General features: G+C 30.9%; 1 protein-coding gene across 1 annotated transcript; it reads right to left on the minus strand.

The window, feature by feature from the left end:
• Window positions 1-7,274: 7,274 nt before the first annotated feature.
• LOC122511327 lies at window positions 7,275-13,215 on the minus strand. The gene is made up of 5 exons (XM_043626486.1): window positions 13,116-13,215; window positions 12,697-12,953; window positions 7,757-7,867; window positions 7,415-7,570; window positions 7,275-7,328 (listed from the first exon to the last, which is right to left on the minus strand). Exons 1-5 carry the CDS (start codon window positions 13,213-13,215, stop codon window positions 7,275-7,277), a joined length of 678 nt encoding a protein of 225 aa, XP_043482421.1.
• Between the last annotated feature and the right edge of the window lie 13,117 nt (window positions 13,216-26,332).

Raw genomic sequence — 26,332 nt, forward strand, 5'->3', positions numbered from 1 at the left:
AATTAAGGTCATGTTATTTAGTGGTCACGTGCTCCATATACTTTACTATGGGAACACGTGACTACTGAATAACATGACCTTAAATTCTTTTAAAGAATTTTATTTAAAATTTTCGAAAATAATGGAGGGAAGTTTGTCAGCGTAATTATAATTTTATTATTAAAAATTTCTTCGCAATGTATTCAATTCTTTTTAATACCATTTTAGTTAAATTCGTCGAAAAATGAAATTATTCTTAAAAATTCAATTAAAATTCTTCGAAAGAATTCAATTATTTCTAAAAATTGTAAAAAAATTCTTCTCAAGAATTCCATAATTTCCATAAATAGCCAAATTCTTCAGATTTACTAAATTCTTCTGAATATTATTTTTAAAAAAAATTCTTTACAAGAATTCCTTTTTTTTCATCAATTTCCATAAAATTCTAAAAAACAATTCAATTATTTTCAAAAGTAATCAAATTTTTCGTATAGATTCAATTATGTTTAAAATTTTTTTAAATTCTCAAAATTTCAATTATTATTATTATTATTATTATTATTATTTTTTTTTTTTTATTTTTTATTTTTCTCCACAATTCAATTATTTTCAGAAATTTTAATAAAATTCTGCGCAAACATTTAATTATTTTTGTTAAGTTCTTCCAATTATTCAATTCAAACGGTTATTCGCGGGCTTTATTATCATTGTACGCTAATGGAGCTCTCACAGCTCTGCCTGCCTGCGCAGGCAGTAATTGGAGTAAGAGAGAAAATCAATTAGAGTGAAAGAGACAGTAAATTCAAATTTGTATGCTGCCTACTAGCTGTGAGAGCGCCTTAACGCCATCTTTAATACTGTTCCCACCGGTAACACGGAACTGACTTCACTTCGTTGTAAAAAGCCTTCTCGGCATGTATCACGATTAAACCCTTTCAATATAAATTTAGTTATTTCGAACGTAAACGTGTCTTTATTTATTCTGCCGATCGTTTCGCTTATAAAGCTCAACAGGTTATGGGCCCAGTAAACGCGAGTGAAGGTGTTTCAAAGTTGTGAAAAAGGAAAAACTCGCTCGGCTTGTTTTTGAGGTTAGCGTCGGTCGCGAAGCGCGTTTTGAAAGTAAACAAAAAAATGAATACGGGCGGTACGGTTAGACTCGAAACCCTTAACAGGGAAAATTACGACACGTGGAAGATGCAGATCGAAGCTCTGTTGATCAAAAACGACGCGTGGAATTACGTGAACGGTACGAACAAAATACTCGTAAACGGTGACGCCGCGTCGGAAGCAGCAGTGAAAGCGTGGAACGATGCCGATAGCAAAGCGAAGTCAGATTTAATTCTCTCCATCAGCCCTTCAGAGCTGAAGCAGATAAAGGGCTGCATCACCTCAAACGAGGTATGGTTAAAACTGGAGGGCATTTACCAGTCGAAAGGGCCCGCCAGGAAGGCGAATCTGCTCAAGCAACTCACACTGCAGAAGATGCAGGAAGGAGAAAATGTTCGTGAACACATTACATCATTTTTCGATGCCGTAGACAAACTACATGACATGGACATCGAAATCAATGAGGACCTTTTGTCCATCATGTTGTTGTATAGCTTGCCGAGCAGCTTCGACAACTTTCGTGTAGCCATCGAATCCCGCGACGAACTTCCACGCCCGGAGACACTGCGAATAAAGATCGTCGAGGAAAACGACGCAAGAAAAAGCGTGGAAGTTCAAACGAAAGCACAACACGCTCTGGCCGCCGCGAAATTGTCGAAAGACAAATATCATCCCAAGAAATATAGTGGTGAGAGATTGCAGAAATAAGAAACCGACTGCAAATCAAGCAGAAAACGTTTGTTTGTTCGCGTCCCTCGAAGCCAGTGTATTCAGTGTCGACTCTGTGAAAAATGACGAAAATCGAAAGAAATGGTGCATCGACACTGGTTGTTCCGCGCATATGTGTCGAGATTTAAGTGATTTTGTTAACATCGATACTGAAAATAACGGAACCGTTAATCTCGCGAGTAACACAAGTACGGAAATTAAAGGTAAAGGCATCGCAAGCCTGTCGACCCTTACAAACGGAAAGTGTAAAAATGTGAAACTTGACAACGCGCTTCATGTCCCAGATCTGAGAACAAACTTAGTCTCCGTCGGAAAAATAACGGATAAAGGATTTAAAGTGACGTTTAACAATCAAAAAGCCGAAGTGATTGGTAAAAGTGGTAATACAATTTTAACAGCTGATCGTCTGGATGGCCTCTATTACATTAGACAAGAAGAGACGGAAAATTGCAGAAAAACTACTGTCAGCGACAAAGACACGACGAAACGCAGCCTGAAAGAATGGCACGATGCTCTTGGACACCTGAACCTAAAAGATCTACGTGAAGCCGCAAAGAATGGGTCAATAAAGGGACTAGTAACCGACGATATAAATGAGGATTTTCAATGTGAAACGTGCTTATTAGGAAAAATGACACGCCTTCCATTTCCGAAAAAGTCAACGAGAAAGTCAGAAATTGGAGACATCACACACTCCGATGTGTGCGGGCCGATGAGGGTGATGTCAAACGGAAAAGCTCGTTATTTCGTAACGTTCATTGATGACGCATCGCGATGGTGTGAGGTTAGATTTTTGCACCAGAAAAGTGACGTTCAAAAGGAATTCGAATCATTCAAAGCCCTCATGGAAACACAACACGGAAAGAAGACGAAATTTATACAGAGCGACAACAGGAAGGAATACGTTAACAAAAACTTCGACAACTTTCTAACGGATTATGGGATGCAAAGACGACTTACAGCACCTCAGAACCCGGAACAAAACGGAATTTCGGAGCGGAAGAACCGCTCTCTGGTGGAAACAGCAAGGTGCCTCCTCGTTCAGTCCGGATTGCCCCCTTACTTTTGGGCGGAAGCCGTAAACACGGCTAACTATATTCGGAATCGATCTCCCACAAGTAGCCTCAACGGAAAAACCCCGCACGAAGTTTGGCACGGAGTAGCTCCCGATGTAAGCGACTTCAAAACATTCGGACAAGAAGTATTTTGCCTCGACAGAAATTAGAGTAAAGGAAAATTTGAACCTCGATCGCGTAAAGGCACATTCCTCGGATACTCCGACACGTCCAAGGCCTATAGAATCTGGTTGCACAAGGAAAGGAAAATCGAAATCACTCGAGAAGTCAAATTTTTGGAAACATCACCGGAAAAACAACACAAGATAGACAACACACAACCAGACATTTTTCCTGAAGAATACTCAGAGACATCGACAGAAATCGAGAAGAGCAACACACTCGACATAGAACTCACAGCAAACGAAAAAGAAGATATCGAATCGGACGAAGACATTCGGCAAATCCCTCGACATGAAGGTGTACGACGCGGTCGTGGTCGACCAAGGAAGATCTTCACCGGGAACCGGGGAAGACCAAGATTAGAATACCATACAATTCCAGAAGAACCCGAGGAAATCGCCGATTTCGCTTACTTAACCGAAGTCCCAGTTCGAGAAGCCATGAAAAGTTCCGATGCTCAAGAGTGGAGAAGGGCAATGGCAGACGAGGTACAATCGATCCTGAGTCAAAACACCTGGGAAATAACAGATTGTCCCGAAGATCGGCACATAATCGACAGCAGAATGATTCTTCGAAATAAAATCGGAAGTGATGGACAAGTTGAAAAACGAAAAGCTCGAATAGTCGCGCGCGGTTTCTCGCAACGTCCAGGTACCGACTTTCATGAAACATTCGCGCCGGTCGCTCGTCTCAAATCAATTCGCGTAACACTATCCTTCGCAGCAAACAAAAAGATGATCATCCGTCAACTAGACGTGACTACAGCATACTTGAATGGAACACTGGATGAAGAAGTATTAATGGAGATACCGGAGTACTTGGAAGAGACACTCAAAATCATCGGAAGTGAAAATCGAGACCCTGAAATCACAAGAAAGGCAAGAAAAATGCTCGAGGAAATCTCTAGCGGTGACAAAGTTTGCTTGATGAAAAAGGCTCTATACGGACTTCGTCAGGCGGGCCGAGTGTGGCACAAAAGACTCGATAATGTAATTCGAAAATTTGTGGCAACTCCAACAAACTCCGACCCATGTGTTTATACGAAAGGTAAAGGAGACAACACGATCATCATTGTCACCTACGTCGATGACTTCCTAGTCATAGCAAACAATTTATCAGACGCTGACAGCTTCAAAAATCATTTGCAGAAGGAGTTCACGGTTAGGGATCTTGGACAGCCGAAGCACTGCCTAGGGATGGACTTCACTTTCGACAAAAACTGCATTCGATTAACACAAACTAATTACATCAATGAGATTCTTGATAAGTTTGGAATGTCAGAATGTAATCCTGTATCAACACCCTTAGAAGCCGGAACGAAACTCACAAACATCGAACCATGGAACAACAGCGACGGAAAGAAGCCACCCTATCGCGAACTTATAGGAGCGCTTATGTATCTGTCCATTACGACACGTCCGGACTTAGCTCACTCCACAAGCGTCCTGAGTCAATTCAACAACAATTTTGGAACGACTCACTGGTCCGCCGCAAAGCGGATACTGAGATATTTGAAGGGAAGCTCAGAATTAGGAATCGTCCTGGGGTCGTCAAACAACCAACTGACTGGATTTGTAGACGCTGACTGGGGAGGAAGCGTGGATGATGGCCGATCATACACCGGCTTCGCATTTACCTGGCTCGGCGGAATCATCTCATGGGAGTCGAAGAAGCAGAGTACGGTCGCGTTATCCTCGACCGAGTCAGAATATATGGCTCTGACTGAAGCCGCAAAAGAAACCGTCTATCTCCGACGTTTTCTGTCAGAACTCGGTGCCGACGTCCCACGTCCAACGAGAATCATCAACGACAACATCGGTGCTCAAAGACTGGCTGAAAACCCTATCTTCCATGCTCGCACGAAGCATATACATATCCGCTATCACTTTGTACGAGATCTACTGAAGGCTGGAAAAATCGAAATTCAGCACATTTTGACGGAGAAAATGCCGGCGGACATCCTGACAAAATTCCTACCAAAACCAAAACACTGAAAATGCACGAGTCTTTTGGGAGTTAACAAAAAGGACTAAATCTTTTGTGAACTGATTTATATTCATTGTGTTCTAGAGTCATAGCCGTTGTCTTGAGGGGGCATGTTTAGTTCTTCCAATTATTCAATTCAAACGGTTATTCGTGGGCTTTATTATCATTGTACGCTAACGCCATCTTTAATACTGTTCCCACCGGTAACACGGAACTGACTTCACTTCGTTGTAAAAAGCCTTCTCGGCATGTATCACGATTAAACCCTTTCAATATAAATTTAGTTATTTCGAACGTAAACGTGTCTTTATTTATTCTGCCGATCGTTTCGCTTATAAAGCTCAACAATTTTCATAAATAATAACATTTTTTGGAAGGATTCAATTACTTTTATAAATAGTAAAATTCTTTGCAAAAATTCAATTAGTATCAATACATTTTAATAAAATTGAATTAATCAAATTTTCAATTGTAATTATAAATAGACAAGATTATTTTTAAAAATTGAAAAAATTCTTTGTTTAATTCAATTATTTTCTAAATTTTTAATTAAAATTACTTTAAAAATATTATTTTCAACAAATTTAAAGAAACTAGGAAAAAGAATTTAATTATTTATAAAAACTATAATAACAATTTTGGAAGCCATTTGTAGATTTATTTATGTTCGTAATGAAATAAATTTAAATTTGATGAGAAAAATGGATGTGGCAATTTTTTTATTAAGTACTTCTTTTTAATTTGTATTTCATTAAAAAAATTATTTTGTATATTTAAAAAATGAAAAGACAATTGCAAAAAAAATAACATGAATCTAAAGCTAAAAAAAATTAATCATAGCATTATTTTTGCGTTTTCATTTTCAAAACCATTGTGGACTTCAGCCTCATAATTTTAAGCTAAAATAAAATAAATTGTTGTATTATGTTTACGTTTTGGTTTTTAGAAACTTTGCGGACTCATCAAAACTTTATAGTAAAATGCGAGAAAAATTATATGATTTTAGAAATGAAAATAATATTTTTTCTCCTAATTCATTGATCATATAAAAGTTGTGAACTTCTTCAAATGTAATTTTTAGTTCTCGTCAAATTGAAAGCTGTTGAATTATTATAAAACATATATGAATATTATTTTTACCTTCGTTTCATCCAAAAAATTACGATTCTTGTAAAAACTGTTAAAACCATAATAATGTTACTTATGTTTATTGAAAGTAATTCCAAATTATTATGCACAGTAGTAGCATTCCAAAGTTGTGAGACGAGATTTATGGTGCATGTTAATACAAAAATATAAAAAAATACATTATTATTATACCCGGGCCATATTCCGAATAATCGTAAAATATATTGCATTGGAAGGGGAAACATATTAAAAGCTTTTGTTCAAAAGTTGTGAGATGAGAGAAACATGTATAAAATGTTTGAATTTCTTTATAAAAATTAAATTACACTGTGAGAGAAAATAAAGTTTAAAAGTTGATACCTTTATGTAAAAAATTATTGAAGCTGTATACATAAGGGAAAGATAATTACAAAGTTATAGAATTTTGTTATAAAAATTAAATGAAGATGTGAAAGTCTTTTTTCTATTTGACAATTAATCTTATAGAATATCAAATTATAGGTTTTCTACATTCTATGTAGAGAATAAAGTTTCAACGTTTTTTTTTAATATTTAGAAACATTTGCATGAGGTTTTTTTAAATATTCGAAGAGGGGAAAGTTTTTATCTTTCAATAACTTAATAGAGTCGATTCCATGTGGAACTGTAAGTTGTCATATTAAATTCAGTTAAATATATTTTGTTATGTATAGATAATGTTTTATTTTTGAAGTATTAATTTATTCGTTACTTTAGTAAAATTTGTAGATTGTTAATACTGACCATTTGGGTAAAAATATTACTAAAATCTGAAGTAAATTTCTAGTTAATAATTTAATCATATAAAAACTGAATATTTTGTTCTTGTTTTATTACAAAAAAAAACGTTTTGTTGGTAAAAATAATAATTTCTCAAAAATTAGTTCAAAATTTCAAAAATATGTTTAGAAAATTTTTTATGTATATTCTAGTTCTAAATCTGAGTGAAAATTTCATTGATTCTGACTTAGAGTGCAATATATTGAAAATATTAGAATATCGAGACAATTTTGCAAAATTTTTGCAAATAGAAAACTTAAAGATAATTTATAATTTACCAATTTTTTTTAAATTTTGTATCTTCACTTAGAGTCTTGAAGCTCGAAGAACTGATAGATATGTTAATGATGTTTTAATAATCTGTAAGAAATTGAAAATTGAAATATTTAAAATTATTACTATAGATATTTTATTAAAATATAAAAAATAAAGAAAGTTTTATGTACGTTTAGTAAAGTGGAATGCGAGGCACTAAATATTTTTCCAGCCGTAATAGTCATTGGTTTTTGAGATCTTTGTATTATTAACATAATAATTTTTGCTTCACTGCATTGTAATTCATACCAGGGGATGAAATATGCAGCTTCAGCAATTAAAAAGCTCTACAATAATGAAACTTTTAAAACAAATAATTTTTTCTTATTGTTCTCTTAATAAAACTAAACGAGTCTAGTAATTTACTGAACTCGTTTTAGTTTTTAGGCTATTACTATACGCCACTTAATAATAATGTTAGAAGAAAATATTCTTACTTTAAAACTTTAAAACTTTTAAAACTTGAATCAAACCTTAGATTGCAGGTATTCTCCCAAAGCGCAATAAATGCTGAGTTCAATTAGCACGCATATTGATATGAATGTTCCCTTCATTAGCATATTGATATTATTTTCAGACATGTTCTGAAGAGAAAGTTATTTTTTTAATTTATAATACTAAATTTCATTAAATTATATTAATAATTTATCTAATATTTTAATATTGTTTAATAATGTTTAGAACTGAACAATAATAAATGTTAAACTTATTATAAAAACTGAATTACCATTAGATAAATGTACGCATTAAAACAAAGTTGCAGGGTTGCTAGTACAAAGTAAATAAATAACTGAAGAGAAAAAATTTCATTAACTCTATTCGCAAATTGTATCACTTCTTGATGTTTTTCACATAAAAAATTAATAGCCAATTTTTTTTTTAATTTAAAAACCTTATTTACAAAATTGTCCAATTCAAAACGTATGAACTCCAGTTTAGTAGCAATATGCAAAACCTAAATATTAATCAAATTTATAACAAATTTATAAGATATAATTATACTAGAATGATTCTGTGGAATAATTCTATACAAAAATTCTAGTGAACATTTTGTAGAATTACTCTAAAATAATTCTGTAGGATTTCTAGATAAATTCAAGTAAATATTTAGTAGAATTCAACAATTGAGGCCTTGGATCCAATAACTCGCCCGACGCTCGGAGGAACGCGCAACTGCCAGTCAGTGAGCAGTGAGCGCCTCTGGGCCACTCACTGCTACCCGACTGGTATTAGCGCGTACCTCCGAGCGTCGGGCGAGTTATTGGATCCAAGGCCTCAATTGTGATAAAATACTTGAATTTTTGATAACGACAATAACATCAAAGCATAAAAAATAACATAAAGCCTACGTTGTCTTGAGAAAATATTTAATACAAATTTGTTTATTTATAATAGTAGAAACAATGGTAACAATTCAAAAAATAGACACTTGTTTATTTCATGAATGTTAATTAAAAGTCATAGTCACATAGTTAAATTAATTAACTTTTTAGCTATTTATTATTAAAAATGATCACCATAGCAACATAAGATGAATCTGAGACACAATATATATTAGCCATCCAAGCGAGAAAAATAGTCTGATTGATGTAAATAATTTCGAAATTTGGAGAATTTATTGTTGAAAAAGGATATTTTACTAATAATGGTAAATATCTATTTTCGACAGAATCGGTGAAGTATGTTTGAAGAGCAACAAAAGGAAATATAAGAATGGTAAAATTATACATAAAAAATGTACACACAAAAAAGTTGTGACAAAATTTCACATGATTTTTCATAACTATCAATTTGTCAGGATTTTTTATTTTTGACCAATCATTTTTCATTTCCATTAAAACATCCTTCACATATCTATATAAACAAACATATAATTTCGTAATTTATTTAGAATTGTTTAATTATTTTTTTCATTAAATTTGATTACAAAAATTATATTTATTATGATAGTGTTTTACCTTCTCTTTTTCCATAGAATTGTGATTTTTGAAAATACTAACGTGACTAAAATAATATTACTTATATTTACTATAAATAATTCCAATTCGTTGTAAACAGTGGCGATATTCCAAAATTGGGAAGTTAGAGTTGTAATGCTGAATAAGAAAAAAGAATAGAAAAAAAGATTATTGTTATAGCCGGGCCATAGTCCAAATAATCGCAAGGAATATCTCATTGGAAGAGGAAGCATTTTATTCTTATTTTTATCAGAATTAAAAGTTTGTGATCAAAGTTGTTGGAGTATAGAGAAAGCATATAAAATGTTTGAATTCCATTTATAAAAATTAAATTACACTGTGAGAGAAAATAAAAGTTTAAAAGTTGATACCTTCATGTTGTGAGTTATTCAAAGAGAAACATAATTACGAAGTACAAATTCTGCTATAAAATATAAATGAAGAAGTGAAAGTCTTTTTTCTTCAATATTAATCTTATAGATTATCAAGTTTTTCACATTGTTTCTAGAGAATAAAGTTTCAACGTCTTTTTTTTAGACTACATGTTTTTATGTTGCATTAACTATTGAAAGAATAAAAGTTGCTTTCTTTGAAAAAATAAAAAATTAATATCTACGATTCCATATATTGTGAAATTAAAAGTCGTCGTTTTAAATTCTGTTAAATATATTTCGTTCATTTATTGCAGACTAAATATACAAATTATTTTATTTTTTACATTCAATTCAGTAGTAACAGGACTAGTTGAAAGTAAAACTATGTGTAATTGTTAAATTCAAATTTCAATCTGAAAAAAATGAAAGAAAATTTTACCCGAATGGTCCTATTTCGAATCTTGAAATCTTTACTTCATTTGCTTACTTCGTCAATTCGAAAATCAAACTTTTGAATAAGTCTTTAGGTTCAATTTGAATTTTACACATAAGAGCTCCCGCGTCCAATAACTCGATCTGCGCTTGAACTGAAAAATTCAAGCCAGTCAAGCCGTCAGAAAATGAAAAAAAATAAAAGACGGAATTTTTAATTTTAAAACATACTACCGTATAGAGCATAAAAATGCCCAAACTTTTTGTCTTTGAAATTTTTTTGTAGGACTTTTATTTTTAATAATAATAAACAAAAACTGAATTTTTTTTATTCTTCAATTTCATTGAATTTCAAAACATAAATCGACTTTTCTCAAACAAATCTTAATGAAATTAATTAAAAATTGATATACTTACTTATCAGGGTCTACCGAAGACGATGAAATGATTGAAACATTAAAAAATGTTTATTGCAAAATTATTTGTTAATATAAATACAGACCTGTCGGTAAATACATTTTCTCAACTTTGACGAGAAAAAGTGTGCGGTAAACTTTCGAGTTGAGACAACTTCCAGTGAGACATTTGTTTATTAACATGTGAAGAAGTTTTTTGGGAATTTTTATTTAAATCGGATGAAAAATAAAGAAGATACATAATGTTTAAAAAAATATGCGTCGTGCGGCGTTTTGACATTTTGACGCAAGAGGAGAAAACTATTGGAAACTATTGCTATTTTCTGTTGATTTATTTTAAAATAAGTTTATTCATGTATTATATTTAAAAACAAAACAATTCTATACTTTAGAATTGATATTAATTTATACTATAACTAACTATACTATACAATTGTACAATTCCTATACTTTATATTTTAATATTATTAAATTTTTTATTATTACTTTACTATTAATTTTTAATTTTAAACCACGTGGTTTATTGAAAAATTTAACAGCAGTAATAAAGTAAACTGTATTTTCTTCAAAAAAATACAAGGACCTGCTTTGTTTACATTAACGGTGTTGCGCAATTTCAAACAGTGGTCGCCTTTTCAAAATGGCTGCTTGAACATAAACGAAATTTCAAAAGGATTTTTCTCCCAATTTGGACAATTATTGCAAAATAGGGAAAAATACTAGTTATACTGAAATTTTGTTCTTTCATTTGTGCACAAGGAATTGAAAATCCAATATAATACACGACGTCTTCTTCTTCTTCTTCTTCTTCTTGTTTTAATGGCCTCTTGTTTAACAAATAGCCAGTACAAATAATGTTATATGGTAGGGTGAAATGTATAGTAGTTGTAGATTGGTTATTCCGGTATGTGGATTTGCCACAGTAGCTTCTAATGGTTCAGTGTTTATCAGCTGTAGTCAGTAGTGATACACTGCATTATCCTGGTGTGGTATTGTTGATTGCAGGAAAAGCAAATAATTTATAAAAAATGACTGTGAAAACACAACAATATTAGTTCCCTTGTTGGTATTGAATATTTCCTATCAGATTTAGTATTGGTAGTTATTTTACTTGTCGGATGAGTGTAAAAAGAATAAAAATAATTCCATCCTGACAGTCGAATCCAGTTTCTTGCTGTCCATGAACTATTTGAGCAGCTTAGAATCTCATATGTGTGGTATTGGTTAGGAAGGTGTGAGGCGGGAAATTTAAATGCTATGTGAGTGTTTGAAGGTATATTGCGTAAAAATGTAACTCTCTAAGTAGTGTTTCTTTTGCCATTGTCTATCATTGCCTCATTTATTCATTCTTCCCTCATTTTTTATCCCTTAATCTCTTCGACCCTTCCCTCATTTATTCATTCTTGGATTAACTTTTTTCTCAATAAGAATCATGTTTTTAGATCTGAATATTTCCCTCTTCGAAAAACTTTCCGATCTCAATAACTATTTCCCTATCAGGGTTGAAAATTAATGTGTCCAAAACAAAGCTATCAGGGTCGAATCTCGGTATTTTAGTTGAAGGAAATGAGAAAAAGTGAAGTCTGCCCGGTGATAGTCTTGGGCAGAAACTGAGTAAGTGATTGATATTTTGCATTTCCGCGCCGCATTCGCACCCGTAGGGGAGGTTCTAGCCCATTCTCTCAAAGTGAGAACCAATTCGCAGGTGATTGGATCTCAATCTATTTAATGTCACTATGTACCTTCTAGGCACTTCCAGGCCCTGAAACCAAGGTTTCTTTGTTTTAATGTTAATGTTTGAAAAATATCTATTCCGAGAGGGTTGTTCTCCATAAAAGGGCCAGAGAACCCTTTTCCAATTTTGAAAGTCGTGATTCATTAAAGGGATTAAATCTGCAATAGGGTAGGCCAAGGATCTGCCGAATGGGAGCTCAGCAGATTTTTTTGCCCAATTGTCGGCCATTTCATTACCCAGGATCCCACATTGTGATGGAATCCATAAGAAATTAATTGTAAAATTTCTAGATATAAGGGTTGATAACTGTTTAATTATTTTAATTGAGATGGGATGCAGGTTCTTCATGCAGAAAAGATTCCTAAGATTCATTAAGGAGGATCTGGAATCTGACAAAATTAAGATGTTGTCTAAATCCATATCAGAAGCGTACTTCAAAGCGGAATTAATTGCATAGAGCTCACATGTTTCTATTGTTGTAATTCGACTCAAACTAACACCAAAATTGACATTAGTGGCAGGTACAACAAAGCTTGCACATGACACATATTTCACAGGGTCTTTAGATCCGTCAGTGAAGATCTGTAAACTATCCGGGAAACGAGTTTGTAATAGATTATTAAGTGCATGAGATGGCTGTTGACTATCTTTAATTTCAGATCCCGAATCAGTGTCTATTATAGTTTTGAAGGGAATGTTTAGGTCATCCCAGGATAGGTCAAAGTATTGTAGCTTTTTGGTGCGTAATTTGTTGTCTGTAAGTTGTGAAGTGTCATTATAAGAGTTCAGAAGTGAAAGTTTTGTGTAGTATGTATTTTTTCGTTTTCGTTTTTGGGCAGTATTTGTTTCGGATAATAATTGAAGTTTTGGAATTAAAGGGTTAAGTGACCATGAGAAATTTTTAAGCATATGTTTACGATTTTGAGATTGTCTACGTAGGGCAAGAGGTGGTTCATCTATTTCGGAAAGCATAATGCTAATTGGAGTGGAACGCATACTGCCCAATATAACTCTCATACTTTATTAAGTTTCTTAAGCTGAGTATTGCTAGCTGCTGAAAAGAGCCCCACTCCAAATGAGCTCTCACGAGGCCTCTGTATATTGTTATCATTGTGACAGGGTTAGCCCCCCAGGTAGATTTAGAGATCGCTTTCATTATGTTGATAGCGAGAGAGGCTCTACGAGCCATCTTATTTATATGTTTGGCCCATATGAGCCTTCTATCCAATAAGATTCCCAAATACAGTAGTTCTTCCTGCATAGGAATTCTTGTTTCATCATGTTCAAGATATTTGCATCTTGAATTTTGATTTACTTCGCGAGAAAACGGCTAATTGGGATTTACCCGGTGATATTGATAGGCCTACATCCCCTAACCATGGTTTAAGCTTTGCTAATGCGCCCTTTAATTCATTAATAGCTTCAGTAGTGTTATCTGTTCTAATATAGAGCAGCAAGTCGTCAGCAAACATCAAACACTTAACCCTGTGAGGAATAATCTGTAGTATTTTACTAATAGCGATGTTAAATAATAGTGGTGACAGAACACCTCCCTGGGGAACTCCAATATGAGATGTTCTAGAGTTTTCTAGATCAGTAGCAAAATACAAGTTTTTAGAATGCACTAAAAATGAAACGAAATTGATTAATTTGTCGGGGGTACTCAATTCAATTAATCTTTCATATATAGAAGACGGTAGTATATTGCTGAAAGCACCTTTTGGGTCTATTGCTAAGACAATTGTGTGTTTGCCTCTTATATATCCTTGATGAATATCAGTTACAAGAGTCGATACACAATCAATTGTCGATCTGCCCTTTCGAAAACCAAATTGCTGTACAGGAATGCCATTTTTTGTCTCTATATAGTGCTCTAGTCGCCTGTATATTAACCTCTCGAATAACTTACATATTGCTGAAGTGAGAGAAATCGGTCTATAACCCTTACCATTAGGCTTCGGTAAAAAAATTACTTTTGTATCTCTCCACGACTTGCGAAATGAAGAAGACTCAAATAATTTATTAAAAATTGACAACAGATAATTACGTGATTTTGGGGGAATATGTTTTAAAATCGTACTAGAGACAGAATCAAGGCCCGGTGCTGTGTCTTTTTTGGTAGATTCAAGAGCAGTATTAAATTCAGTGAGTGAGAAGGGACCGTTATAGTTTGCATCTTCATTTATTCCACTTACCATTGGCATATTTGATGGGGGAATTCCTTCCTGAAACAGTTCACTTTGCAAATTGGCAAAGACATTGGAGTTCGGGTCATTACATAAGTCAGTGCGAAGTGGCTGTGTTGACGAGGAAAATGCCCTAATTTTTGACCAAATTTCTTTTGATTGCATGGAAGGGTTAAGAGAATTGCAAAATTTGACATAGGATTCTTTTTTCTTATCTCTAAGGAAATGTTTGACTTAGTTATCTATAATACTGAACTCCTGTCTATTTTCTTGGGATTGTGTTAGCAAAAATGTCTTACGAGCTACCCTCCTTCTATCGATAGCTTCTTCACATTCCCTGTCCCACCACAAGGGCTTAGATTTACGTTTACCTGACAGTCTAGAGGGTCTAGAGGGTATGTATTTTCTTCAAAAAAAAATACAAGGACCTGCTTTGTTTACATTAACGGTGTTGCGCAATTTCAAACAGTGGTCGCCTTTTAAAAATGGCTGCTTGAACGTAAACGAAATTTCAAAAGGATTTTTCTCCCAATTTGGACAATTATTGCAAAATAGGGAAAAATACTAGTTATACTGAAATTTTGTTCTTTCATTTATGCACAAGGAATTGAAAATCCAATATAATACACGACGTCAGGAAGTAAAATGAGAAAATTAGATGTGCCCATTAGGTGCTGCCCTCTGGTGGTAATTTTATGTATCGCGCATTTGTTTAACTTTTTCCTATTTTTCTTCCTGTCGTTGTAAATCTAAATAAATCTTTTACTGCCTATCATATTATAAATGTATAGAATTGTTTTTATTTTAAATATAATACATGAATAAACTTATTTTTAAATAAATCAACAGAAAATAGCAATAGTTTCCAATAGTTTTCTCCTCTTGCGTCAAAATGTCAAAACGCCGCACGACGCATATTTTTTTAAACATTATGTATCTTCTTTATTTTTCATCCGATTTAAATAAAAATTCCCAAAAAACTTCTTCACATGTTAATAAACAAATGTCTCACTGGAAGTTGTGTCAACTCGAAAGTTCACCGCACACTTTTTCTCGTCAAAGTTGAGAAAACGTATTTACCGACAGGTCTGTATTTATATTAACAAATAATTTTGCAATAAACATTTTTTAATTTCAATCATTTCATTGTTTTCGGTAGACCCTGATAAGTAAGTATATCAATTTTTAATTAATTTCATTAAGATTTGTTTGAGAAAAGTCGATTTATGTTTTGAAATTCAAAAAAATTGATGAATAAAAAAAATTCAGGTTTTGTCCATTATTATTAAAAATAAAAGTCCTACAAAAAAATTTCAAAGACAAAAAAATTGGGCATTTTTATTCTCTATACGGTAGTATGTTTTAAAATTGAAAATTCCGACTTTTATTTTTTTCCATTTTCTGACGGCTTGACTGGCTTGAATTTTTCAGTTGAAGCGCAGATCGAGTTATTGGACGCGGGAGCTCATTATTATTACTAAAAGGAATATTTAAAGTACTTCTTTTTCATAAAAGTCTATCTTATTTATGTAAAAAAATATAATTTGCAGTCAATGAAATATTTTTTCTCTAATACTCTTTAGAGACAAGTTATAATTTATGCAATTTAGCTCTGGATAATATACTCTCTAAATTTGAATCAGTTGAAAATAACTGATTTAAAAGAAAAAGTCAGTCACTTATTCAATTAGTAATATTTCTACTGACAATTAGTTAAAAATAACTGATGTTTCAGTAAATATTTTTTTACTGATTCAATTAGTTAAGTTTAACTAATTTTTCAGTTAGTTTTTACTAAAGATTAGATATTTTTAATTGATTCAGAAGCAAAATGTTAGTCACTGATTGTCAGTTAAAAACACGATTTTTAACTGATTCAAATTAAGAGAGTAGTTTGACTGGAAAAAGAGATTCTTTAATCCAAACAATAATTATCAAACAAAAAATATGTTTTGTTTTTAGGAATATTTCAGTGATCACAATAATTAGTCCCCTTTTTTATCCACATAAATTAATAGAATTTCGTAAAAATACTAGAAATCATACATATTCTATATATGAAAATTTTTAACTATTATAAATAAAAACTTTTATATAATATAAATTATAGAATTACTTAATAGAGAAATTATTATTTGTTTTCATTTTCAACTTTTTTGATAATAATTCTAATGTATTTTCTTTTTTTTTGTTTCAGGTGAGTGAAACAACATGTTTCCTGTCTAGTATATTTTGTAAGTAAGTATATATAGAAGGAGTTTACACCGTAAGCCTTAAATATAAGCCTCCGCGAGCATAAACGGACATGCCTCCATGAGGATATACTTGCGTCTGCGCAAAGTGTTAGCCTGCAGCTGTGTTGTGAAAGAGTTTGCCTTGACCACGTGTTCGCGCAGGCGCAAATATATGCTCCTGGAGGTATATCCGTTTATGCGCGCGAAGGCTTATATTTAAGGCTTACAGTGTAAACTCCTTCATATTGAAATATATATAGATACCCAGTAAACGAAAACTAATTGAAATGAATTAAAAAGAATTCACAAAGAGCTTTCGTGAATCCCGCTTTGTGACAAATACGAATTGGAGCCATGATGCAATTTTCCTGAATTCGTGAAACTGTATTGAACTTCCGAACCTTCTATCCGTACCAATTCACTGGACAAGTTTTGAGCCTTTAATTTTTTTCAATTCGTTAGCACGAATTCAATGCATTCCTTGGCCATTTCTTTCGAATGCGAATTCGTTTGGACAAATTGGTACATATTGAATTAAATTCAATTGAATATACAAAGAGCTTGAGTGAATCCCGCTTTGTGACAAATACGAATTGGAGCCTACCAAAAATGTTAATTCGTTTCAATTCATTTGAATTAGTTTTTTTTTACTGGGTAGGTAATCTTAATTTAAGACTTCCTTTCTATCTTAATTTAAGAATTTCTTTTTATTGGCCATGTATCGTCATATATTAGACTTTTGCAGCTCTAAGAACTGATATATAGGACGCCGATGTTTTAATAATCTGCAAGAAATTAAAAACCACATTTTAAAAAACAAACGTTTTTAAAGAATATTCTATCATAGGTTCCTGAAGTAGGCATCGATGCTTAGCATCGAAATACATTTTTTCTTATTTTTAGTGATAAAATTTTAACTAATTTCACTTCTTTCATTCACCTAGAAAATAAAAAAAATAGAGTATTTTTTTAAACTTTAAACCGTGGGAAAAATCACGTAATTTTTTTCTGTTTCGGTAAAAAATATTGTTCGATGCTGAGCATCGATGGCAACTTCCGGGACCTTTTATCATCATAATAAATATAAAATAAAAGTATCTACATTTAATAAACTGACGTGTGTTACAGTAAACAATTTTTCGGCAGAAATAGCCAATGGTTTTTGTGCTCTTTGTATTATTATCTTAATAGTTTTTACTTCACTAAATTTCAATTCATACCATGGAATAAAATATGCAGATTCACCAAGTAGAAAACTCTAAAATGTTCCAATTTCATTATAAAAATTTGAAAATAAAAATAAGAATTTTTTTAAAACAAAAAATTAAAATAAAAAATATTTAGTAATAAGAAATAAAGTAGTATTTAAAAAAATGAAAACTCGTACTTTACAAGATAAAAATTCTAGTCAAACCTTATATTGCAGATATTCGCCTAAAGCGCAATAAATGCCCAGTTAAAGAATAACACATATTGAAATAAATGCACCTTTCAATAACAAATTTACGTTATTTTCAGACACGTTCTGAAAAAAAGTAATTTTTTAATCACGGAGAAAAATGGAAAAATGATTTATGCAGTCAGTGTAGTACTCCTTTATAGAATAATATGTGACAGGTACACACTATAGTATTAGAAGTTTCATAGCTGAACAGTTTGGGACTCAACACAAGTTATCCCATTCATCAGCTTAAACAAGACTGTTTATATAGTCTAAGAGGGAATAAGAGTATAAAAAATTGGAATGAGAAATTACTTTCTCATGTAATTGTTAAAAGAACGCGGCAGTGTACAAAACACAAGTCAATAATAGAAGCGAATATTGAACAAATAGTACTCAGTCCAGTTCTTTCGAAGAATGAACGCCGTGCACATGAAGTAGATACCTACTCGAAAACCACAAGTTATTCTCTCTCTGTCCCACACTAATGGTCGTTTACTTATCTTACCGTTCCACTCACTCTTACTACTCTCAACTATTATGCAGTGCAGTTAAGTTAATTAAATTATTAAATATTGCTGTAAGAATAATTAATTATACATTTCATTCAAGGTCAATTCACTATTTTGTACATGAAAAAAAAAGAATAATCAAACTTACCATGAGGAGTGTCAAACTTGAAAAAGGTTAGGAAAAAATTAATGTTTTTTATTTATTTATTATTAAATTCTAATAACCGTACACTCTAAAAAATTTCGTTGTTAATTTACAACGTCGGACGTTGGAAATAATTTGCTTCACGTCCAACGTAGTAAGTTTACAAGCTGCTAGTACGTATTAAAACATAATCTGAATGCAATTTAACACGCTGCGATTGTAAAATTGCATTCAAGTTATGTTTTAATACATACTAGCAGCTTGTAAACTTACTACGTTGGACGTGAAGCAAATTATTTCCAACGTCCGACGTTGTAAATTAACAACGGAATTTTTTAGAGTGTATAAAATTTTAACTAGTTGACAATATTATTAATTCAATATTATGAATATTGTTGACATCCATACTTACATTAATTACAAAGTAAAATCCACGCATGATCTAATTTATTTCATTGGTAAGGGATGTTTCTTAAATAGAAAAATTATAGCCTGGTTACTTGCAAGTAACCAGGCTTTCTAAAAATCCTCCCCTACCTGAAATTATGTAACCAGGCGTACACTATACACATAAAGTAGCATGAAAGTTAAAAGTTTACAAGAAGAGGGGAATAAAGTATCAAAATTCTTTTGCAAAAAATTAAATAAGAAGTTTTTGAAAGAAAATGAACTTTAAAAGTTGTTAAACATTTCTATAACATTGCCATTCTACTAAATTAAAATTCTTTTTAGTCTTCTTTCTAATAAATTAATATTCTATTAAATTTCTATTTAATTTAAATTCTGCTAAACAACTTTTTTCAATAATTAAAATTTAATATTATTTAATTTCTGTCCCACTACTATTTTTTAACCTAATATTGCTGGAAAAAATAAAAATCACTATGATCCTGGATATTTTATAATTTAATTAAACATAAAATTTATGATTAAACAATAATATTAATAATAATGATAATGAAAATAATAATAATTGGGAGAGGTTGTTTAAGTGCGGTATTACCACAGGACGTGGTCGAGTGTCCCACACGACAAGTGCGTAAAAGCATTTTTTCCTCTCCTAAACTTGTTTTGTAAAAAAAAAAAATTATGATAATAAAAATAATAATAACAATAAAACTAATTTTGCCTAGAATCAATTACACATGTTTGATTCAAAAATACTGTCTTCTTAGTGTACCAAATATTTAAATCAGAGATAACTAAAAAAAATTTTAATTTAAGATCAGTCTTAAATTCAAGCGCACTCTCTAAATCTGAATTAGTAGAATTCTACTAAGAAATAGTAAAATTTGACTAATTTTTAGTACCCAGTAAAAAAAGAAGTATTGAGAGGAGCGTTTAGGAATTGAGTAAAGCTCTGAGCCAATACGGATTCGAGTAAAAACCGTATTCGGACGTCTGACTCAATCTTTTTTCATCCGCCGAATACGGTCTTATTTTAGCATTAAAATTAAAATCACAAGACCAGAGTACACATTATAAATTGAAAGCACAATTGTCTTGGAATGTAAAAATGCCGATTTCGATAAGAAGCAGTGAATATTTGTTAAAAATTGGTAAAAGCAAAGTTTGATAAGCGCGACTGAATTTACCATGTGAATAAATGAAGTGGTAAGTTTAAATGGACGAAATGGACTGAAAGAAATCTACTGTTACCGACAGAAAGTTCCTAGAGAATTGTGGTAAATTCAACAAAACAATGAAATTTCCTTGTTTAACAATTCTCTAGGAACTTTCTGTCGGTAACAGTAGATTTCTTTTCGTCCATTTAAACTTACCAATTCATTTATTCACATGGTAAATTCAGTCGCGCTTGTCAAACTTTGCTTTTACCAATTTTTAACAAATATTCACTGTTTCTTATCGAAATCGGCATTTTTACATTCCAGGACAATTGTGCTTTCAATTTATAATGTGTACTCTGGTCATGTGATGTTAATTTTAATGCTAAAATAAGACAGTATTCGGCGGATGAAAAAAAGATTGAGTCAAACGTCCCAATACGGTTTTTACTCGAGTCCGTATTGGCTCAGAGCTTCACTCAATTCCTAAACGCTCCACTCAATACTTATTTTTTTACTGGGTAGTTTTTATGGACGACTTTTCCCCTTTTCAATTAGTAGAATATTACTAATTCTAAGTAAAATTTTACTAATGTTTTAGTACAAATTCACTACACGGAAAGAAAAAGTCCGTCAATCATTAATAGACTAGTATATTACTTTGAGACGGGGGACACAAAATCATTGAATGGATAACATACTTTGAGTCACAATCAGTGACGAGTTGCTTGGTAAAATTTAGAAAACTGTCATCAATATATAAAACTCGTTCACTAAAATTTAGAAAACTGTCTATTAAATTTTCTATGACTATCAAAAGCATTCAAAAAATTCAACTTCTTTCAGAATTATCCCTAATTTTAGACACTATTTGGTACAGAATGAACACATTTTTTTCGTTGCACAGTTCCGATATTTTATTTACACTCTTAGACGCTTTAGACCAACACATTTTCGCACTTATAATAACTACACGTAGAAACGCACACTTATAACACTTTAAGTTTAGAAGCGAACTGTTCTTATATACCAAATAACAAAATTTTTCACAACTTGTGAGAAATGATTTTGCACTAATAACTACTTTTTAATTAGCGAGAAATCTAAAACAATTGGTCACATACTGGCATTCTAATCAATCCATGACTCGTTTTCAATCGTTAAGTAAAGTTAAGTATAACCATCAACGGAAAAAGAGTCCCGTCTCAGAGTAATATACTAATCCATTAATGGTTGACGGACTTTTTCTTTCCGTGTAATTAAAAGTCACTCATTTCACTAAATGAATTAGTAAAACTGTTTTATCGACTATTAATAAAAAGACCGTCTAGATTTGGTCTAGGATGTTATATGCGCATGCGTCGATATATGCCCAGCTGTTAAGTAACATGGCGCCTAATGACGTCGCGTCGTTTGGCGTCGTTAGATCAGTCAGCGTATGGTGCATTTTCTTTGTGAATTTTAGAATTCGTTGTGGTTTCTGTTTTATGTGAATAATAATGTGCTATGTTGTTGCTGTTTTCTGTATAATTTAATTTTAAATGTGCACTGAAAAAAATAGACTTTGATGTGTTTCTATGTGTTTTTGACTAGTCGGCTGAAGCTAGCAGTCGTACTCAGCATCAATGTTTAGGCGTCATCTACAAATATGCCTCTCCTTCAAATTTAGTAATACTTAATGATTTAAAAAACCATCGAATATTGTTATTTGAGAATCAATATCCACTAAATAGCAAATTTAGTAAGTTTTTATTTATTAATTTCATTAATTAGTGGTTGACGCCTAAAGATTGGTGCTGAGTACGACTGCTAGTTTAATCCGGCTGTTTTGATTTGCAGTAAATTTTATTTTACAAAAAGACTACTATATCTCCAATGCCAAAGATTGGGAGGGACACAAAGCCTTACGCTTAAGGACGCTGCACGGTGGGAAATATTTAAAAGTACGCATAGGCGTAGCGAGCGATTTCTCCTCAACTTTCACTCTTTTCCCCTCTTTTCGTCCCTCTTGGTGAAATTTTTTGACTTTGATAATTAATTAAAAAAAATCCAGATTGAAAATGAAAAAAAGGGCGATTTAGGGAAAAATAATATTTAATAGAGAATATTCAACAAGTTTTCTTATGACGATTAGATGTTTCTATGGGCGTGAATATCAATCCGCGTTTTCCAAAACATAGCAAACTGACAGCTCAATATGGGAGGTTAGCCATGGCCGACTATATCAGGTTGCACCGTTTGCGTAGTACAGTAGAAATGAACGTGAGGAACAAAAATATTAAATGTCAATTATACTCTCATTGTTTACTATTACATTTATTATTTGTTTATTTATTTATTATTGTTATTATATCTATTATTATTTATTATTTTACTTACTTTTTTAAAATATTATTATGGAAAAGTATTAAAACTATAAAGGAAAATTTTTTATGAAAAAATTATTAAACAAATAAAATTTCTAAACAAAAAAAAAGTAAATAATAAAAAATTATGAAATGTATAATTTTAAAAATTTTTTATTGTTATTTTTATTATTGATATTTTTAAGTATAAGAAAAATCTAATTTAAATATTCCACAAAATTAGTTTTAAAGTAATTTTTTATAAGGAATTCAACGGTCATAAAATAAAAGCGGACAGAAAATATTTTGACCCTTTTTCAATTATCATTTTTCTTAAAAATTGGTGGATTTCGAAACACACGCGTAATTTGGTAGAAAATATGTTTTTAAATCCATGAAAAGAATTCCAAATTAAATCGATGATTTTCATAATTACCTATAGAAGTATTGTTTTGAAAAAAATCTTTGTTTTTAAACTGAAAATTCTAAAAATAACATTGTTATTCAATTTTTCTATATGGAAAATTATTTGTTTACTTATTAAGTTTCTGATCAAAATTTAATCTTAATTTTTCTGTATTTCTATTTTTCATCAATAAAAATTATGATATGAAATTATTTAGAAAAATAAATGTCAAAAAATGCCCTTTTTTAATAAAAAAAAAAGCTGCAATGTATTGAAAAAAGACGAAAATTTAATAATCTACTTCAAAAATTGTTAGAAAAAAATTGCAAACATCAACGTCGTTTTCTCAAGACAAAAATGGTTTTCATAATTGGAAATAAATTCTGAGTACCTCCGTGTTTCAGAAAAAGGACTTTTTTCATAAAAAAGATCCAATTTTATGACAAAAATTATGTTTAATAATATTTTCATAAAAAATTTACATTACTTTGTTTTATACTTTTCCATTATAATATTTCTAAAAAGTAAGAATAATAATAAATAATAATAGATAAATAAACAAATAAATATAATTATTTATATAATATTAAATAATAAAAGTAATGACTTATTATTTTTGTTGATCATCTACGTCCCTACATTACCATAGCGTAAATACTTTCAACACGAAAATGGTGCAACCTGTTATGGTCGGCAAAGGCCTACATCGAGCTGTTGCTTTGTTTTGTAAAACGCGGATTCATATTTACGCTCCTAGAAACCTCTAATCGACATAAGTAAGTTTGAATTATATTCTCTATTAAATATTATTTTTCCTTAAATCGCCCTTTTTTTCATTTTCTGTCTAAATTTTTCAAAATTAATTATCAAAGTCGAAAACTTCCCCTCTTTTGGTGTAATTTTTTACTTTGATAATTAATTTTTAAAAATTCAGACAGAAAATGAAAAAAAGGGCGATTTAGGGAAAAATAATATTTAATAGAGAATATAAAACAAGTTTTCTTATGACGATTAGATGTTTCTATGGGCGTAAATATCAATCCGCGTTTTACGAAACATATCAAACTGATAGCTCTATATGAGAAGTTGGACATGGCCGACCATAACAGGTTGCTCCGTTTGCGTGGTACAGTAGGAATGAACGTGAGGAACAAAAATATTAAATGTCAATTACTCTTATTGTTTACTATTATATTTATTATTTGTTTATTTATTTATTATTGTTATTATATCTATTATTATTTATTATTATACTTACTTTTTAAAAATATTATTATGGAAAATTATTAAAACAATAAAGGGAAATTTTTTATGAAAAAATTACTAAACAAATAAAATTACTAAACAAAAAAAAGTAAATAATAAAAAATTATGAAATGTATAATTTTTTAAATTATATTAGTTATACAAATTTTTTTAAACAAAATTATTTCAAATACCAAGATTAACTTTTTTTATAGACAATTTGAAAATTAATACACTGGGAATAATATTGACACATTCAGAAAAAATAAATTTTAATGGATAATTTTTTTTTATTATTTATCAACTATAGTTTATTTCTAAAAAAATTATACATTTCATAATTTTTTATTATTTACTCTTTTTTGTTTAGAAATTTTATTTGTTTAATAATTTTTTCATAAAAAATTTTCCTTTTATTGTTTTAATAATTTTCCATAATAATATTTTTAAAAAGTAAGTATAATAATAAATAATAATAGATATAATAACAATAATAAATAAATAAAAAATAATAAATATAATACTAAACAATAACAGGGTTCCTACATAATCTGGAAATCATGGAAATAGTATGGAATTTTTAAAAGGCTTCTGGAAATCAGGGAAATAATGGAAAAGGCCTGGAACTTTTAAAAGTTTCTAAATTTTTTCTGTTTTCTATTTTTTCTCTTGAATAGAAATTCAAATAATAACAAAGCTAAATGGCATAAAAGAGAGGAAAAAATGTTGAATTTTAAGAAATTCAGTTTTTTGAATTTTTTCGAATTTTTGATAATTTTAGATTTTTTACCAAAGATTCGAGACTATTTAATAAGTAAAGTGTTTTCCAAGAGCTAAAAAATAATGAAGCTAAATATTATCAAAGAGAAGAAATACTGTTGAATTTTAAAAAAATCGGTTTTTCGAATTTATGATAAATTTTGATAATTTTAGAATTTTTACCAAAGGGTGGAGACTATACGGCCATGACTATAGTCATGGCCGACTATATCAGGTTGCACCGTTTGCGTAGTACAGTAGGAATGAACGTGAGGAACAAAAATATTAAATGTCAATTACTCTTATTCAGGATTCCTACAGAAATCCGAATTTAAAATTCCATACCTTTTTCATGATTTCCAGGTCAAATTTTTACGAAATTCCAATAGAATTTTAAATCTAATTTCAATATTTTTGGGCTCTTTAAAAACACTTTACTTATTTAATGGTCTCCACCCTTAGGTAAAAATTCTAAAATTATCAAAGTTTATCAAAAATTCGAAAAACCAATTTTTTTAAAATTCAACAGTTTTTTTTCTCTTTGATAGTATTTAGCTTCATTATTTTTGGGCTCTTTGAAAACACTTTACTTATTAAATAGTCTTGAATCTTTGGTAAAAAATCTAAAATTATCAAAAATTCAAAAAACCGAATTTTTTAAAATTCAACATTTTTTCCTCTCTTTTATGGGATTCAGCTTCATTATTTTTGGGCTCTTGGAAAATACTTTAGGGAAAAGTGAGGATAGATGCCCCCTTTCTCAGATCTCCAATATGAAAGAAACTATATTTATGGATTATTAGTTTTTTTTATACCTATTGGCCATAACAATTTTACTGTAAAGTACCAGCTCGCTGGCACCCCGGGGTTATTAGTTATAATAATGTAAAAATTTCAGATTGCTGAAAATGTCCAAAAATTTTCAAACTGCTGGACAAAATTCCTCATTACAAAAATCGAGGATATTTAACATGTAAGAAAATATTTTCAATTATTTAATTGTTTCAATTTAATCAGAGAAACATATTAGATCGACGTTTTCCATTTTTTATAATAATATAGTTGTAATAAATGATAATAACTTACCGCGGGGGGCATCTTACCCACCCAGGTGGGATATATGGCCAAATACAGACCTTTTGAATTTTCGTTCTGATTAATTTATTATTTATTGTAGGTATTTGGTCCTTACATATGTTAATGATAAATAGTAATAGTGTGTAAAAATCGAATAGTCAATTAAAAATATTAATATTTGTTGAATTTAGATGTAATTTTCGAATTGGGGGGCATCTA

The sequence above is a fragment of the Leptopilina heterotoma genome, unplaced genomic scaffold (assembly GCF_015476425.1).
Source record: "Leptopilina heterotoma isolate Lh14 unplaced genomic scaffold, ASM1547642v1 Lhet_81, whole genome shotgun sequence".
Classification (NCBI taxonomy): Eukaryota; Metazoa; Arthropoda; class Insecta; order Hymenoptera; family Figitidae; genus Leptopilina; species Leptopilina heterotoma.